The sequence below is a fragment of the Brienomyrus brachyistius genome, chromosome 3 (assembly GCF_023856365.1).
Source record: "Brienomyrus brachyistius isolate T26 chromosome 3, BBRACH_0.4, whole genome shotgun sequence".
NCBI lineage: Eukaryota > Metazoa > Chordata > Actinopteri > Osteoglossiformes > Mormyridae > Brienomyrus > Brienomyrus brachyistius.
Genome location: NC_064535.1, coordinates 7,078,790 through 7,097,380, shown reverse-complemented (window position 1 = coordinate 7,097,380; position 18,591 = coordinate 7,078,790). Strand labels below are relative to the sequence as shown.

Here is an 18,591-nt window from a genome sequence, read left to right as displayed (position 1 = left end):
TTAGTATATATTATATACTATAAATGTGTCCAAAACATGTTTAAAAATAGTGAACCAAAGAATATTTGATGAAAAGCTACAAAGCAGAGTGCTGTGTAAACATGAGTTTATTTTAGCGCTAGTACCTTTATATTTTGTGAAACCGAGATGTATTTAAATTGTTGCCAACACAGCGCCACCTACCGTGAAAAACGAGTAATGTATATTTTAAAGTGTTACTTCAGTCAGATCTATTACATAATATTAGGTGTTATCCTGTACTTTTAATATACCAAAATAAGACATGAATTATAGCCAAAACACAGAAGGTGAGATAGCATGAACACTCTTGTGAAGGATTTGATGAACAAAAAAGACAGCAAGAGGATCGAATCGCCTGCTTTATTGAACAGAGTTGTTTGCAGTTATGCTTTTCCTTTGTTTTTATATGTTCATTGCCAGCATTTTCACATCTTGTCTCTGATGAGTTTTTCATTACCTTTCAAAACTGTTTAATAATTTAATAAGTATGAATAATTTCACTACAAAAAAATCACAACTACAATACACATTGGCCGATCGCCCGTTAATATCAGTATATCTCTTGATCTAGGTCTGGAAAGAAATTCACAACAGAGCAACATTGATTGAGTAAAATTGCCGGGCTGCCATCCTGTGACCCCCAACGTATCATTAATAAATAAGTCGCCTAACAAAAGAGCTTGTTTGACACTTTCTTTTCCGTCCTCCGCAGCTTCCATTCTGCTTCTGCTGTTCGTAAGCAGATAAAGGAGAAAAATATTTCATACGAATAATAAATAATCATACACAGTTTACAGAACACAAAAACAGAACCACGGGGGGAAAAAAACTGAAAACACAGTGTCCACTCAAACAACAGATCAACTGATACACGTCTCGTCGGTTAGCTGTGAACGCAGCTCTGCCAAAGACAGGAGACAAGCGATAATTTTATTGGTTCCTCGTGTGCACCGTTGGATAAGGCTTCATGCTGGCGTGTGCTGGCGTTTCCGCTGGGGTTCGGATGCTGGTGGTACCCTTGCCGCGCGTGGCTTGGTTGGGTACCCTCCCTCATACAAACATCTCCTTGTTGATCCACATCAAACTGCGGGTTTCGTTGGGCTTGCACTCGTACTCTATGTTAGAGAAGCTGTTTCCCCATTGGCAGTGGTCCCGCTTGTGGTAATTGTAGTACTTGACCTGCCACACGGTCTCAAATGTGCCCGCCTCCGGGAACTAATGCAGGACATGACAGACAGAGACATACAAAGTCAGTCGGTGACCTGCGCAGATTGTCAGCCAATTAAATTTAAGCTTTTCAATCTGATGCATATCTATAGTTCCAACTCAGTTACTCATTCGACTAGTTATTAATTCTGTAACGGTTAAAATAAATCCTAATCTTAAACATAACCAATTCAATTGTGATGAAAATAACTGAAATTATCTCTGGCCAAGCGATATTTCACAAGGTTCTCTCTTCAATTAAATGCTTAAACTACCTTAAAATAATTAACCTGACCAGAAAACGAAAAAAATCATAATAAAAACGTGTAAAAACATCTAAGGCTATTCTGTAAAACACAGTATTGACGTGAGAATGTTTGCAAAGCGCTTTAGAGGTGTATTTAATCTCTTTTATTATCACACGCCTAAACTGCCTCATTTTAATGTCCAAAGACATGCTGAGGCTAATTGGACTTGCTAAATTGCCCGTAGGTGTGCATGTGTGAGTGCATGGTGTGTGAGTGTGCCTTGTGATGGGCTGGCCCCCCATCCTGGGTTGTTCCCTGCCTCGTGCCCATTTCTTCCGGGATAGGCTCCGGATCCCCCGCGACCCAGTAGAATAAGCGGTTTGGAAAATGGATGGATGGATGCCACCTCGTCTTAAAATAGGGGAAACTTTACAATAAATCGCCCGCTTTATTTTTAGTAAGCGATGATTTCATACGGACAAGTGATTTCTGCTAGATACTGATCGTACAAATATACTGATTGTGACTAAATGCGATCAATATTTCTCCCTCGAAACTGGTAATCGGGGTGGCGGGAGGGGGGTGGACACGGTAAAACAGCTCATTTTCACCTTCCTGCACCACATTGAAACATGAGGAATGAAATCAGGCTGCTCACTACACATATGCAGAGCATATGAAAATTTAATCAGTGCATTTCGGTAATTATGTCATCGTACGCAGTCGTCCGTTCGGCGGGGATTACCTGTACGCTGACCTGGACAGGCTGTCTCTCCCCGCTCTTGGTGTGCATCACTCCTTCGGTGTCATAGGTCCCGTTATAAACCACCGACTGGGGGTCTTTGGACTGCTGCTCCAGAGGGAAGCTTATCCCGCCTATGCTCATTGTGCTGCAAAAGCACAATTCAAAACCAGCGTTTGACATTGGCATTGATTTCCTGCTGCTCTGCATCTCATAGAGTTCAACACGCACGGTTCACGAAAAAAAAGTAAATAAAAATAAAAAAAATCCGTGAATTAAAGCATCAGTATTTCCGCCATGATATGGGTGGATTTTTTTTTACTTAATCGTTCGGCGTAAATACAATATTTAACTCAAAATGTGAAAATGAGGTCATCGCCGGCCTAAATGACGGATTTATCACCTGCTGTGGATTTGGAAAGCTATGCCCAGGATCAATCTGCGCCTCCTGTCATGCAATCGCCGTATAAATGACAGACTCACACCAATGAATAGGTATCACAGTCGATCATTACATTTAAAACATTTCTTTTACCATCTTCGCCGGTTCTTATGCACGGGATGATTTTGCTTGAGAGAAAATACGGGAATCGCGATTAGTGTTTTTTTCCCGGTGGGTGGGCTGACAGAACACACCCTTTTCTTTATTACCGTATATTTTACACGTCTGACCAAAGTCCACGAACGCTCCGATTAACCCAAATTCATGAACATACATGCACCAGGGTTATTCGTATTATATTACAAAAAACAAATTTCACAATCCTGATAAATCTAGGACTGGATGCATGTTACAGGCCTTGAGAATATAGATTACGGTGGACGTGGGGGGTAGTGAATGAACATGATGCGGCTGCAAGTCACCAGAATAAACAGATAAATAGTATGTGCGCAATATTAACGAAGCGTGCATGAGCCGATTACTGATTCACAGGTCCGATCGCTATGTGTACTTACGTCGCCTCCACGGCCCCGGGCTTCACCACCACCTCGATTTTGTACTTTGATCCAGTCAGCAGCTTAATCGTCCTGTTCTGTCCGAATCTCGACCCGTCCACTTTGAAAAACACCGGCCCGTCGTTGGGCTGTATTTTAAGGGCAACGGCGATTCTGATCAGCTGCGGAATGTCGCCCATTATTGCCCGCGATAGGATCGCTGCTCGGCCGGATTTCTTTCCGAGGAGACGCCGAAAGGAGGGGCAAGCCGAGGATTTCTAGTGGCAATACTGGCTAGATAGGTACAATATTATGACGTACCCCTTCTAGCCAAAAAAAACGCGAAAAACATTGCCGGCGGATGTTCATAATAAATTTTTACATCTCCCTCGCCATAATCCTTCCTCTGACAAAGAGATAATCCCTACAATGCTCCTGTAGTGCATATAGACAGTCATTGACAGCAGACACGTGGGCTGTTTAAGGTGCGACCCTATTCTCTTGGTTGTATTGCAGTCCCATAATAAGTATATTCTTTGCCAGTTTATCATATATACCTATGTTTATTGATTTCCTACATATACGTAGACTATAACATTTCGTTCATGGCATGTTTTCTCTTGTAAGTTTATGGCGATATAGAACCATATAAATTTAACATTTGTGGTGTTACTTAGGCCTGATACAATTCAGGTTAAGAAGTTTATGTCATCATCTACTAATTCGATTTTTGAATAATTATTTTTCAGGATACCTCAGTTCTGCAGGGTCGAATTGGTTGCTGAATTTGACTGGTTTTCTCTGTCCGAAGTGCTGAAAGCGAAGTGCTTGACGTTCGCATACTGAGGCATGCAGTGCACGTTACAAGCGTTGTATTTACATGAATGTCTTTATACTGAAAAAACAACAATTTTGGTGGAGGTAGAGAACTTGAACTTTTTTGTCTTCTAAACTTCTAATGGAAAACAATTATGTGAAATCTACATTTATACTTAAACTCTTTTTTAGATCTACTTGATGTACAGTTATAAATCTTTGGTAATTATATACTGGAATTTGAAGTGTGTATTATTTTCAATTGCAGTGTATATGAAAGCGTTAAATAAAGAAAAAATATTATTTATCTATGTACTGTACTACCAGCAGAGGGCAGCCTATGTATATATTTATACCGATGCTTATTCTTGACTAGTATTTCATCCATTCTCTTAACCGCTGAATTCATTGTCTTCAGCTTTTCCCAGAAAGTACGTGCCATGAATCAGGGCACAATTGATGGCATTTCAGCCCATCGCAGGGCACGCAGTAATGTGCTCCACGATACACTGTGGGCCAGGGGTCTCCAACTCCGGTCCAGGAGAGCTACCGTCCAGTAGGTTTGCTATCCTACCTGGCTTCTGATGAGCCACAGCTGGTCTCAGGCAAATACCAGGAACAGGTGTGGCTCATCAGAAGCCGGGTAGGATAGAAAACCTACTGGACAGTAGCTCTCCGGTACCGGAGTTGGAGACCCCTGCTGTGGGCTGTTCAGGGACACCTAACAGTAATAGATTTTGGGCTGAGCGAGGAGGGATGTGTGAACAGGGAGAATATGCAAACCACCGGCCTGGAGCGGTGAGGCTGCTTTGCTATCCTTTGTGCCACATAAATTTTTTAAAAATCAGTGCCCACCCTTGCACCTCGGACAGAACATAAATGCTGGAGTCTGGTTTGCTTGCATATATTTCTCATGAAGCAGCTTCTTAGTCTGAAGGGAAGTGCTGAATGCGCATGAACCTGAAGCATGAAACAATAAAAGCAAACCTACTAAAATAGAAAAACTCTTTGTGTCCAGCATTCATGCCTTTTCCTGCGTGCACCCAGGAGATAAGCTATTGCATATAAACACCAGCTTACTCAGCACAGCCCATGTCAGTTTGTGACTCTTTGATAAGGTTCCCATTCTCTTGCATTCCAGTGCTATATAACCTGTCTATCTTCCTATCTTCTTTCCCTACAATCAACAAACCCAATATGACCAACGTACATCAATGTGCATTACTGGTTACTATGGTTAGTAGAACTGTACTATTTCTGAGCAAACGTAGGGACTAAAGCAAGCAGAGACCAACACGTACGTCCACGAGCCTTGCAAGCTGCAGAATCACAAAGGCGTGAGCTCCACGCTCTCATGCACATTACTTTCACTTTCCCTGGCGTAGACGTTCACAGCTGCGAGAACTTGCAAACACGCAAAGAAGTTTGATTTTCCGTAAGACATACGCTGTAGTAATGACCGGCTAACGCTAATAACGCAGGGAGTGTAGAGTATTTGCTAGGAAAGGGTGTGCTGATGCTATTACCAAAAAGCAGTCGGAGATATTGCAGAAGATGAACAGTGCAGAACTTTATTTGACCAAAAGGTTATAAGTCAGAAATGTGTCAAGCTTTCGCTGTTAAAGGAGTAGCTCAAAATTCTACAGCTGATACCCTTAAGATAACATTTCATATGACATAGCTGTTAGTCATTGTGACACAGTGTGTAGGAAGCATAAAAAAAAACCCGTAAAGGGGGCCCGTTGGTTGGCAAGCAGAAGGGGAGGAAGTAGCAGAAACCTCACTGACTTCGACACGACGCGTCCAGCGGCAGAATCTTCCTTTTTCCGAGGCAGGCCGCCCTCCGTGTTCCGCCGAGAGCTGGTTCCCCCGAGCTCTGCACTTCGAGATCGATGGAGCCTGAGCAGATTAGAGAAGGCTACCTCGTCAAAAAGGTACGAGCGGTATGAGTGGAGATGAGACTGCGGCAGGCCGGATGGGGGAATGATGGACAGCCCATCTCCGTAACAGAAAGAGTAATGGGGATGAAGTCCATGTCGGGGTATAGTCACGTAACATCATTTGGTCATTGTTGTGAATGTAAAAATCTGCAAAGTAACAGCATAGAGCAAATACAGACAGTTTTAAGGTACAATTGTACTTAAAATATACTTGTATTAATAGATCATTAATAACAAAGTTCTTACATGCGTGGTGTGACATGCAACTCCTTGACGATTTAACTGAAAGTAAAATACGATTTGGAACAGTTATTTCATAATGCAGTTGAAATGAGCATTTAGGTCCGTGTTGATGTTGGTCTTCGCGGTGTTTCACTTCGTCATCTTTGTAATTTCTATTGAATACGAGTGAGGAGTGGAAAACACAAACACAGGCGGTGATGCATTTAGAAAACGATAACCCACATCTGTTTAGGACAGAATGATAGTCATCAGAACCTGTCTTGTACTCATAACTGCAGGTACTCAGACAGGTATTTGAATCAGTGTGTTAGTTTACTGCAACCAGTGGCCAAGCTAAAAATATGTATAACCAGAATGGTAACACTTTTCTTGTGGGGGGCCAAACAGAGTAGTGTCATGTTCTTACTTACATCTTAAATAATCCCAAAGGCCTACTAAATTTTAGTTACATACTGAACTGTTCGTTTATCATTCATAAATCATAACGCCTCTACTATCTCAAGCAATTACTATATTTGTTACTATACCTCTTAATGTTGTAAACCTGTGTGAACAACTGAAGGAATTAATGAAGGAAAAAGTAGTGGACAACACAAGGTTTGTGTTCCGTGTGATTCTTCGAATTAGATTATATTAGATAAACTTTATTGGTCCCAGGGGGGGAATTCTTGGTATTACACAGCCAATTGCACTGCATGGGTATTGTGTCGCATAAAAATTGTCTTCCATGAGTCTGCGGGCGGTACCTTTACGACCGGTGGTCTTGAGCGAGTCGAGTTAGCGGGCCATGACGCAAACGAACCACGATGGTTTCAGAGGGAGTCTGTCGAACTGCACTGTTTACGTCAAACACGCCAGCTTCACACTCATGGAAAACATCTGCGGGCCCTTAGACCATGCGACACCACCCACACGAACCATCACCAGCCCTCTGGTCACCAAGAACAAAAAAAAATAGAAGGGCGAGGACGAAATCGGTCTATCTATATATATACATATATATTTATGTCACAAAAACATGATCCTGTGACCACATCACTGGCAGTTCCTCTGGCTAAATTTAAATGCAATTCAATGTGCTGGATTTGCAAACTGAAAGAAAGCAAGAGGAATTATGAAATAGCGTCCCAGCAGGAGCAAAACGAGACTGCTGTCATCCATTTCGTCTGGCACATTTAGTAACATATAAAATATTTTTGTCTGTAATGCTTTAAAAGTTGGGCTGAAGTCTCTGAAGTTGGCAAGTGAATTCTACATGCCGTCTACTCATTGTAGGTAGACATCGTGTTAATGAATTGCCTAACGAAATTCTCCCACAGGAGGAGAGTGCAGGAACATTTTATTGTTCTGAGGAGCTACAAGCTGCAGAGTAAACTGTTTAAACTTTTAATGAGAAACAGCCACACTAGAACATAAGAACATAGATTTACAAATGGGAGGAGTAAATTTGTTGCCTCCCTTTGTTCCATCCCTCAAAGTCAAAAGATGTGCATTTCCTATGGTGTAGATACAAGCATTATTATTATTATTGTTAGTATTATGATGAGATCAAAATTTATTAAAGACAAACACAGTTGGCGCCCACCTGCAAACCCCCTTCCCTGAGACAGGCCAGGAAATGCAGACTTACCAGTCGCAGAGACGACCAGCCCCCTCCGCCCTGCAGCCAACGATTGCAAGAAGAGGTAAAAAACCAAAAGAAACAGAAACCTCAGCTAGTAATACCTAGCCAACGTCCAATCTGCTGCAAAGCCTGAAGGCATCTTTGAATGGCCGAGGCAGAACAATTGTTAATCGGGGATTATAGAATGACCTTCCAGACACGCGGAAGTAGATGGTGTATTAGACATTTGACCAGATATATGCCAGAGCAGAGTTACTCCTCCATCTTTTCTGAGTTTACCTAGCACCTAGTTCTTTAGATGAGGGACACGCTTACCAGTGGGGGGGGCACCATTTACTTTTAAAAAACTGACAAGCCAGAGGTAATTTTGGTGCAGCGTCACTCGATCGTTAGTTGAGTACGTAGCTGCTCATTGTTGGGGAAGCTGTACTGCGTTGAGATTGTGGTGTGTTAATGGTTAGGGAAGTGCACTTGTAACTGAAAGATCAGCTGAGGTACCCTGAGCTGCTACAGGTGACTGGACCTCACACCCTTCAGCGCTGCTCCCCGGGCGCTGAATTAGCTGCCCCTGGCTGTGTCACATATGGGTTAATTGCAGAGGACGCATTTTATTGTGGTGTGTCACCAATGACCACTGATTGTCTAATTCTAAAAAATAAAATAATAATAATAATCTGGGGCGGCATGGTGGTGCAGTGGTTAGCACTGTTGCCTCACACCTCTGAGACCCGGGTTCAAGTCTCCGCCTGGGTTACATGTGTGTGGTTTGCATGTTCTCCCCATGTCGCCGTGGGGTTTCCTCCAAGTACTCTGGTTTCCCCCCACAGTCCAAAAACATGCTGAGGCTAATTGGAGTTGCTAAATTGCCCGTAGGTGTGCATGTGTGAGTGAATGGTGTGTGAGTGTGCCCTGCGATGGGCTGGCCCCCCATCCTGGGTTGTTCCCTGCCTCGTGCCCATTGCTAGGCTCCGGACCCCCCGTGACCCAGTAGGATAAACGGTTTGGAAAATGGATGGATGGATAATAATAATCTGATGGTCAGGATAATTTGCTTATTGTTTTATTCAGCTATGGGAGACCACACTGATCTCCGGGGGGCACCAGTGGCCCGGGGGCCGCATGTTGAAGACCACTTTCACTAGCTTATCTGAATAGTCCATTATGTCAGAAAGAGTAACCTGCGGAAGTTGCTTTGAATGAAAGAGGTTTCAAAGTATGTGAGCACTATGATGTCATGCTGAACAGCAGATTGTATTAGCTTGTCATTCACAGGAAGCACAGGCAGGTGACCATACCTGTCCATCATTATTTCCTACGCTAGGTTCTGGCGCCTGTTCATGAATATTGATGTGTGAGTGCATTGACTGAGTTAATGAGTATTTGGCTCAGTGGGCTAAGTCTCTGTGCCTGTGATTAGATGGTTGCTGGTTTGGGTCTGACCTCAGCAGAATAATCTGGGGACCCTTGAGCAAAGCCCTTAACCCCCAGCTCCATGGGGGCTGCTACAGGTGGCTGCCCCTCCCTCCCAAGCTTGCTGTCACCTACATGTGTGTCATGGAGAGTAAGATGGAGTAGGTAAAAAAAGAATTTCCCCATGGGAATCGATGAAGTACCATTATTACTATTATAACACTGAAAGACAGCTCTTACTCATATTGCTTGTCTTTCCACAACTCACTCTACCTCAGGGGACGGTGCTGAACTCCTGGAAGGTGGTTTGGGTGGTGCTTTCAGAAGATGGACTGGAATTCTACAAGAAGAAGACGGATCGCAGTCCCAAGGGTATGATCCCTCTGAACGATGCAACGCTCACGTGCCCATGTCAGGACTTCAGCAAGAGGATGGTACGTGCCACATACCAGGATTCCCCTCTTCATTCAGGAATTATATGCTGCCTCCCAGTTCTGACTTACGATTCCAGTTGGTTACAGAGAAGGTCTACTGATGATCAGACAATACAAATATTTTGTAATATTAAGTGATAAGTAATGATAACCAAAACACTGGTTTAAAAACACACTTGCCACATTACAAAGGGCAATGAGGCAGAGTCTCCAGTACACTATTGACTTGATGTAGCTTTTTTTGGGTTTAATTTTACCTTTCCTTCATACAGCTGGTATTTAAGGTCAGTTCCGCAAAAAAACAGGACCACTTCTTCCAAGCCTCCCATTTGGAAGATCGAGAATTCTGGGTCAAGGATATCAAGAGGGCCATCAATTGTTTGAAAGGGGGAAAGAAGTTTGCCAGGAAGTCGACGCGGAAGTCCATAAAACTGCCGGAAACAGTCAACCTGAGGTATAAGCCGGCTAGCCGAGAGCCTGCGTAGATGGTAAATGGGCAGGCTGAGAAGTGCCTCTCTCTTAAAGCTGCAGTCCCCTCCTCCAGCTGCTTCCACCCAACATCACCTCATTACACAGTATCCCAATTGCTGAAGAGTGCACACCTGTTCCCTCTTACCCTACAGTCAGCTGTACACGCAGATGAGAGACCAGGATACTGGAATCAAAGAGCTGAAACTCGAAAAGGAGAATAAAATATTCAATTACTGCTTCACAGGTACAAATACAAATTTGTTATACCATGATGTAATAACACCCTAATTTACACTTATCGCCAATCACCCAATCATCTTCTATACTGCATATCCGATATGAGACACATTTAGTCATAAATGAGTAAAACATAAATAAACAAAAGACGCAGTTCAATGGTGAGGTTAAATGGGGAGTCCGTCCTCTTGTCGGTGACATGTTACCCACAATCCTTTGGCAGGTAACTCGGTCATCGACTGGCTAATTTCCAATGAAAAGGTTAGAAACCGACAGGAGGGGCTGATGCTGGGGACAGGGCTTCTTACCGAGGGCTTCCTACAAGCAGCCGGGGATATATCCAAAGAGGGCGCTGAGGGGGCAGCAGAATCCTCCCTGTTGGACCAGTCTGATGCTTTTTACTACTTTGTGAGTAGCTCTGCCTGCTGGGGGGGGGCATGTTTGACACTGATTGTGTGACATGGAGTGACAATCACGTAACCAATATAACAACAATGCCAGCACTTTGGGGTCATTCCTGCGAGATCAGACTATTAACAATTTACATTAGTATATTTATATCTAGTATATCCAATTTCAAGAGGATATTTCCTAAAAATTCTTAAACTGTTGTAAAAACATAGAAGTTGATGATATTAAAGAACAAAAAAAATAAATGCCTAAGGCTCCCATACTTTTTATCCAGAAGTTCAGTGTGTCACAGAGATAAGAATATTCTGCAAAGAATCCTGTAAAGAAATAGGGATAGTAAATGTAAGCTGAGAATCGTCCAAGAATGTTCACATAACCAGAAATATATTACAAAAGACCATCCAACACATCAACAATAAGGGAACGATTTAGAATATTCTAAAGATATTAGAAAATTCATCTGAATATGCTGAAGCAACTTATTCTAAAAAAAGATTGAAAGAATAAAAATTAAACCTGATAGCAGTTAGACAGGTTAATAAAGGGACCCGATTACATTCTTCAGTGGAGTGAAGACATATCAGAGCTATACATAAATGCGATTATGTATCTCAACATGGTTTTTCGACTTAAGGAGAGATACATTTGTGGTTTAATGGCAGGCTGACAGCGGCTTCTTCTGCGAGGGGTATTCGAGCGATGAGGACGCCATCGTGAAAGAGCAATTCCGAGGAAACATCATGAAGCAGGGCTGTTTGGTGAAGCAGGTAGGGCCAGTCGGACCAGCACAAACTTAAGTAGCCATCTTGGATGTGAAGCATTTACCAGAAAATCTTTTTTGGGTTATAGGATTATGTTTAATTAACAGACAAGATCATCTGAATGCAAAAGACATCTTCATACGAATGGATCCATTTGTAAATATTCAGATAGTTCTCTTGCAATCCCATATTTAGTTTCTGAGTTTGGTGGCCAAAGAGGAAATGAAAGAGCTTCACACAGGTCCTCATAAAGACATGGGCCCCCACTCAGCAATTTTGGGCTTGTCTGCTACTCCCTTTAGGGCCATCGAAGGAAGAACTGGAAGGTGCGAAAATTTGTCCTCCGAGACGACCCCGCGTACCTCCACTACTATGACCCCACAAAGGTACACCTGTCCGGCTTTTTTGGGTGACATTTGGGCACGAAGGCAGCAGACACTGCGCTTTTCCTGGGGCAAATTAATGACTTTGCCAAATGGCTAATGGTTTGGCATACAGACAGATCTATTCAGCATCAGGGGCTGGGTATGTTTATGTTGAAATTCCATGTTGCTTGGCCAAAATATGCTCTAAATATATTTTGCTGTGAACATCAAATAGATAAGTAAGATATAGTTAGAAATGAAAAAAAAAACGATATTCTAACTGAAATTAACTAGATAATGTAGTTCACTTTTTAAAATTTGATTTTAGCTTTTCATTTTAAAGTATTCCAGACATTGTCCACTGTTTCCCTGATTCTTTTGTGAATATTGCTTTGAGCTTTTTTATGGGATACTGATATGGAAGCCTGAGGTAAAACACAGATGATGGTATAACCTCTTGTCTGGAGAAGAGACATGATGCAGAACTAAGAAATACAGTAATTGTTTCAGAAAAAAGATGCATCACGATTCATTAATGATGAATGAATAGATCAGTATGTAACTAAAACTTAGTAGGCAAATCTGGTTAATTAGTACACAAGTAAGAGCAAAACTCGGCTTTATTTGTGCCCCAACTAGTGAAGTGTTACCCAAACATCTAACTTTAAGTTAAAGGCAAGAGGTCGATCTGAGGAGTAGGACCTTGTGAGGTTAATGTCACGGATGCCTCATGTCTGTCTCTCTGCCCCCCAGGGCGATGAGGATCCACTGGGCTCCGTCCACTTGCGTGGGTCTGTGGTGACGGCCGTGGAGCACATTCCGGAGGGTAAGACGCGCTGCAGTGATTCCCAAGACTCGTAACTAAGGGAAAATGCTACATTAACCCACTCCCCCCCCCCCCCCCCACCCCCCACAGCTAAGAGGTATAACATAGAGGGAAACCTTTTTGAGATCATCACGTCGGACGAAAAGCATTACTTCCTGCAAGCCGCCTCGCCAGAGGAACGCAAGGAGTGGATCAGCAACATTCAGATTGTGGCCAAGTCCGGAAAATAGTTGCAAGGACAGAACTGGGGTGTCATGTGTGTCTGAAACCGATTAGACAGCTTAACCTACTAAATGAGTCAGAGGAAATGGGAGATAGGGCACTGCCAAAAGAACAGAAATACTAACAGCCTCACTCTTTATTATTATTTTCACAAAAAGACTTTAGTTTTTGTCATTTATGAAGCTGATGTAAGATATTATATCTCTGCTTCCAGTTGAGTACAAGCACTGCGTCGGTTTTCATGATTAAAGACCATAGAGTATGTTTATGTGGTACAGTGCCTCATTTCACTGACAATAGCAACACTTTTCTGAACCGAGATGCGAACAGGAAATTTAAAAAAAAAAAAGTGTGAGTGAGGTGGGAAACCCTACAGACCACTTCGCATTTTTGAGACACCATTATAGATTCCGTGCCACATAGAGACACTTTACAGTCTTAACTCAGTCGACTAATCAGCAGACACAGAGAAGCTCACACTCGCACGTTGCGACAACGAACTTGTTTTCTTTGCTGTTTGTTTTGAGCTGTTTTTTATTAAGTAACCACTTGGCATGCGTCTGGCTGTTTGGTGACCACAGGGTCTGAATGCAATCGCCAGATAACAGGGCTGTCTCCGTCCGTATCTGCTCTTGAAGATTCGCTATCATGCCGGTCTTCACATTTACGATCATTTTATTTTCCACTAACAGCAGCCTTATTAAGCTCGAGTTGAATTCTAAATATCCATCTTTACGCGTTAATAATCACATCAATGAAACAGTAAATAACTGAACGGGTAAATCCCTAAGATGAGCAAAAGTCAGTGTAAGTGTCGTACATAACGTTGTCTTGTTACGCTCCATGGACATAGCTTGAGAAATCCTGAGGGGGAAAAAGAAGTTAAAAAATAGCAACCAGCTTCTTTCCTGTCACTGACACATATTTCGTACAGCCCCCACATCGCCGGCACCGTGAAACAGAATGTTGAGAAATCCCCCATTGTTGCAACTGTATGTGACAAACTTTTTTTGCATCTGTTAAGACCTTAAGTTTAATTTCCCTTCCCCGTCTTGACCGGCAATTGTCACTCGTATATAGGCCCCTTGACAATTAACGGGCAACACTGAGGAAGCGGTACTACTGAATTGCTATTTCACTTTCGCAAAGAAAAACATGGCTGCAACTTTTGGACCAAACCATTTCCTTTAGCAAATAGGGCTAAGTTACTTACCCAAGAACCACAAAACCCTAGGGGGAGCTGGCACCTTATAAAGTGACATTGCAACAGTCAACTGAATTCAAAAAGAAGCAAGTGCATTTAGAAGCAGAACGACTTCTCCGTTGCTGGTTAGTTATATGTCTTGTGTTTTTACAGCAACACCAACACCACTAAATGACATGCTTGTCTCAAAAGTTCCGTTTACATGTAGTTTTCACCACAAGGTGTCGCTGTTACACAAATTTGAAACCACCCTTTCTGAAGAAGTAATTGACTGTTTTGAGAGCTGTCTGCAGCATACATTAGAAATCGGGAGGACCCTCATGAAAACTTTTGTTAAGCAATAAATTTTGCCAATGGGTGGGAGGAGGAGTCCCACATGATAAATGCTGCTGTCTCACATATACCTATCACCCCACCCTGAAGATACCTGGTATGCCAGATGGCCAGTCCAGCCCACCCTGACGCTTGTCCCAGGAAGCACAGGGCATAAAGCAGGACAGTCACCTACCCCTGTCCCATACTCCGGGTAATTTAGAGACACCTGTCTCCTCAAACTGGAAGTCTTTCTACACGGTAGGAAGCGTAAATAGATATGACTCACAAATAGGGTGACCACTGGCATGACTTGATAAAGGAGGGCGCCTATGAAAAGTTTTTGAGCGGGGGGGGGGGTTTAACGTCGTGCACATACTGCAGATGCCATGAACTATATATCTATCGGGATAATTATCCCGTTATTTCGATCGAAAGGCATAAGAAATGCTTTCAGACGCAGCAGATCTTGACATCTATAGTATGTGCGTACAGGGGTTTCACGTTTTTTTGTGAGATTAGGGGTGGAAGACAATGGCACTAGTTGTTTATGGGGAGGTGGGTAGGGGGATGGAAAAATGAGGACACAACGCATAACAGCCTCACACATTCCCAAGTGTTTGCGGTAAAACCTTTTAAACAAATTCTATCCAACGTGCATCTAATTGTTCATATGTGAATAATTCCTCTGTCCTGGAATTTGAGGCGAAATTCTGCTGCCTCGCATCGCCTGATTGGCAGATGCAAGCTGGCCAATCAGGCCACCTGGAGCAGAGAGCATGTTACTTGGATGTCCATTGTTTTTGGTGTGAATAGAATGACTGGCTGGGTCGGATGATAAGGCTTACAAAGGACTTTTTGCTGACAGCATCATTCCTATTCCTGTTCTGAGGACACTGACTCAGTTCTGCATAGTCTGCGCTCAGCTTGTTTCACCATTCGCGGCCATTTTAATCCATTGCAATGTTCAGGACCTGAAGGGCACATGGCAAGACAAAGCCCTGCCCAGACAAGCAGCTACTGTCTTCCAGGCATTTGTTGAGCACATCCTTACTCAGGAGGCATATAATATACTGCTGTCTAGGGCTGTATAGCTGCAGGTGGAAATCAGAGATAAAGCAGCTCTGATGAAGGAAAAGAGGCCAGATTTTGGCCATTTCAGTCCACCGTAAATACTAGCTGGTGGTCCTTTTGGACTGTAGTTCCAGGCCTCATACTTGGTTGCTACTATTTCTGTTTATCCTTCCAGTTTCAACTATAAGCAGATTGAGATAAATACTTCTATTTCAAATAATACACCACAAGGCACCGATGTACAGTTATTCTGACGTTGATATACTCAGTGATCAGACAAGACCTATCCATGCTCCAATTTCATACTTGCCCCTACTGTGTCCTTGAAGGCTGGGCTGAGTCTTCCTTTGCAGCGGCTCTAGGTGCAGCTTTACTAGGGAGGCCCCTTAATCAAGAAAACTGATGACCTTCCTGTTTCCCACGCAGCACCATGTAATGCAGAAGCCTTGGGTGACTGTGGACTCTGCCTATGGCTACAGTTGAGCTTAGATGGACCAATTTCTGTGGCTGAAAACATCTGAAACCTTTCAGTCATTGTTGGCTTTGATTACTTCAACTTCAGCCACCTCCTACCTAAAGTGTCTGTGGAATCGAGAACCATCGAGGTTGGGGGCTGTAGTTGCCGTGAGACAAGTTCTTCAAAGTTAGACCTAAGAGCAGGTTTATTAAAACCCATAAACGAGTGAGTCTAGTAGGGAGACTTTCAAAAATGAAAGTTAGCAAAGAAATGAAAGAAGATCTGTGGGAAAGAGGAATCAAACTGGCAAACAAAACTAAAATATCAAAAGGCAGTTGGTACCATTCACAAGGAACTGAGCAGATGTAAAAAAAAGAACATGAATTTGAAACTACAGCTGTAAGAGTGAGGAACTGTTCTTTTGTACTTTTTCTTTGGAATCTGCAAGCCAGCTGTGAGTATTCATGATCTTCCAGTTAACTAGAGGCATGTTGAGGGGCTTACGACCAGCAAGGGAGCACAGCAGTGACAGATACGGCGTGTGCTACTCTTCCCGTTCTACATGAGTGATTAGGATGGAAGACTACAGGAGAAGTGGAATTTAAATGGATATTCCTGTAAAGAATCCGATGGTCCAGGTTGAGCTGGAAGATATCAGTGATCCATGATGCGCATCACGAGCTAGAGAGGTCTTTTGTAGCCTGTATTTAGTTTTACTCTGGGCTGTTTGGCACATATGAGCCTTGTGTGGGAACCTAGAGTGATCAGGCAAGGCAAAGAGGTAAGTGAACCAGGACAAGATACATGCATTTCAAGGAAGGCGACAATCACCTTATGTGGTCATTAATAAAGCAAAAGCTTGTCAAAGAAGGAAAAAAACACTCAGCACTTTGTCGTTTTGGAGAGGTGCAGTCTGGTACAGACCACTACGTGTACATCGTTGCCCAGCAACCAAAGAACACAATAACGTCAGTGATAATTTGGCACAACCTCTTCCTAAGGAGAGCACTCTACTCATGGACAAGGAACTAACTGTCTTTAGGAGTAGTGCTTTCTGATGGTGTTTCTGCTTGATGCTGACGGCACAATGATTGTTCTGGTACCGGAGCTCCTGCGAGCAGCACTCTTCAAGGGAATCTGCAAGCCCACCTGATGGGTGGATTCGGCTTTGCTCAGAGTGCGAGTCACTTGGAAAACAGGAGTGATACAGGACAATAAAGAATGTTACCCAAAGGTAACCAAAAGGAGTGCCCAGGTTCCCAAAAGATAAAGACAAAAGCCGTACCACTGCCCAACTCTCAAGAACTACCTGATTCCTGCTAGGTCAAGATCAAGATCATGAGGTATCAAACAATGGGCGCTTGGAAAATGAATGTAGTAAGTCACAAGTAAGGTCAGTGGAACAATGATCATGAGTCATAATTGTATGTAAATTTCTAAAGTGTCAAATATTTTGAAGGACTTAAACAATTCCCTCTGGTCCCCTCTAGTGGCCATCCGGAGTATTCCCTAGAACAGAATGGGCAGCTAACATCCTCCGATCACACAGCACAATTTTCCACTTGTGCAAGTTCAAATTCAACAAAAACTAGCTCAAAGCTCAGTTCACAGAGATTAAAATGAGCTAGTCCGCATTCATAGTTCACAATTTTGAATTTTGAAGTATGTTCACAATCCCAAAAAATAAACCAGTTCAGGATCATGTCGTCCATTTTTTTTGTATGAGTTGCTGTCAATGCAAAGTGAAAATTTCAATCAGCAATTAAAATATCACTAGCATCACCTACCATTAAGAAGCTCCTGTAGTCTACTTAATTGATATAAACAAATGACCGCAGCTCATGCAATTCAGCTTCAATCTTAGAATGTCTTGCAAACACATTCTTGTTGCATAAAATTAGCCTCATATATTCGATATTCAGTTTTCCAGATGTAATGTGTTTTGACAAAAGCAAGTCAGGCAGATTTTAATTTTTGTTGTCCAATACACAGACAATGATGTACGCCAATAATATTTTTCAAATCGAGCCCTTTCATTATTTGTGTTTAATCTTATTATCAGCTGCTAAAATAGGTTATTTCAGCAGTAACGAGATGTTGGTTCAGCATTCAGAGGTAATGGAAACTTGCACACCCCTTGTCTTTCCAAATGTGCGAAATTGTGATTAATTTTTGAATGTTGGTATGTGCATTTTACATTCACTTAAAGTCAGGTGCCCTGATCAGAATGTCCATTCATAACAGAAAGGGTTACTCCAAAACAACGTGACACAGAGCCATCTAGTAAAGTTTGCTTTTAACAGTTGACTGTATGGGACACCTGTTGGATTTTCAGATTATGTATTTCCAGATATAATTATTCCTAGTTATACTCTGTACAGTCAGTGTGCATTGGAATAATTAAATTGACTAATAACTCTAAAACTAAATAAGAGACGTCAAGTATATTGTGCTCAAAGCACTTCATTACGAGACCGTGCACAACATTAAATGGTCATTCATTGCACGATGGAAATAATTAAAGTACATCTTCCGAAGCTCAGTGTTGTAAGCACGGTGTATTTATGTTGTACAAACAAGATAATTATCTTGTGCGAACAAAACAATATCTTGAGAAATCAAGATATAACA

General features: G+C 42.5%; 2 protein-coding genes and 1 long non-coding RNA gene across 4 annotated transcripts; 2 read left to right on the top strand and 1 right to left on the bottom strand.

Annotated features, from left to right (window-relative positions):
• Positions 1-367: 367 nt before the first annotated feature.
• cnrip1b (cannabinoid receptor interacting protein 1b) lies at positions 368-3,640 on the bottom strand. 2 transcript variants are annotated; one of them, XM_049007720.1, is made up of 3 exons: positions 3,175-3,640; positions 2,233-2,365; positions 368-1,236 (listed from the first exon to the last, which is right to left on the bottom strand). In XM_049007720.1, exons 1-3 carry the CDS (start codon positions 3,351-3,353, stop codon positions 1,072-1,074), a joined length of 477 nt encoding a protein of 158 aa, XP_048863677.1. In that variant the 5' UTR covers positions 3,354-3,640; the 3' UTR covers positions 368-1,071. The 2 variants fall into 2 exon arrangements, with proteins under 2 accessions (XP_048863677.1, XP_048863676.1); XM_049007719.1 differs by having other exon boundaries at positions 2,221-2,365; positions 3,175-3,617.
• A 1,728-nt stretch (positions 3,641-5,368) lies between these two features.
• Positions 5,369-13,177, top strand: plek (pleckstrin). The gene is made up of 9 exons (XM_049009139.1): positions 5,369-5,903; positions 9,465-9,620; positions 9,893-10,074; positions 10,244-10,335; positions 10,552-10,736; positions 11,402-11,506; positions 11,803-11,886; positions 12,619-12,691; positions 12,782-13,177. Exons 1-9 carry the CDS (start codon positions 5,862-5,864, stop codon positions 12,919-12,921), a joined length of 1,059 nt encoding a protein of 352 aa, XP_048865096.1. The 5' UTR covers positions 5,369-5,861; the 3' UTR covers positions 12,922-13,177.
• Positions 13,178-15,049: 1,872 nt separating this feature from the next.
• On the top strand, positions 15,050-17,949 carry LOC125739241 (uncharacterized). Its single transcript, XR_007397101.1, has 2 exons — positions 15,050-17,353; positions 17,451-17,949. It is a non-coding gene; the product is annotated as an uncharacterized LOC125739241 (long non-coding RNA).
• The last annotated feature ends 642 nt before the right edge of the window (positions 17,950-18,591 follow it).

What these genes read in the sequence shown, in the direction of transcription:
- plek (XM_049009139.1), top strand. Translation starts at nt 5,862, where the DNA reads ATGGAGCCTGAGCAGATTAGAGAAGGCTACCTCGTCAAAAAG. An exon ending in CCGGAAACAGTCAACCTGAG is followed by an intron (nt 10,075 to 10,243) that starts GTATAAGCCGGC and finishes CTTACCCTACAG; the next exon opens with TCAGCTGTACACGCAGATGA. An exon ending in AGGGCTGTTTGGTGAAGCAG is followed by an intron (nt 11,507 to 11,802) that starts GTAGGGCCAGTC and finishes TACTCCCTTTAG; the next exon opens with GGCCATCGAAGGAAGAACTG.
- cnrip1b (XM_049007719.1), bottom strand. Translation starts at nt 3,353, where the DNA reads ATGGGCGACATTCCGCAGCTGATCAGAATCGCCGTTGCCCTTAAAATA. An exon ending in CCCGGGGCCGTGGAGGCGAC is followed by an intron (nt 2,366 to 3,174) that starts GTAAGTACACAT and finishes GTGCTTTTGCAG; the next exon opens with CACAATGAGCATAGGCGGGA. An exon ending in CTGTCCAGGTCAGCGTACAG is followed by an intron (nt 1,237 to 2,220) that starts GTAATCCCCGCC and finishes GTCCTGCATTAG; the next exon opens with TTCCCGGAGGCGGGCACATT.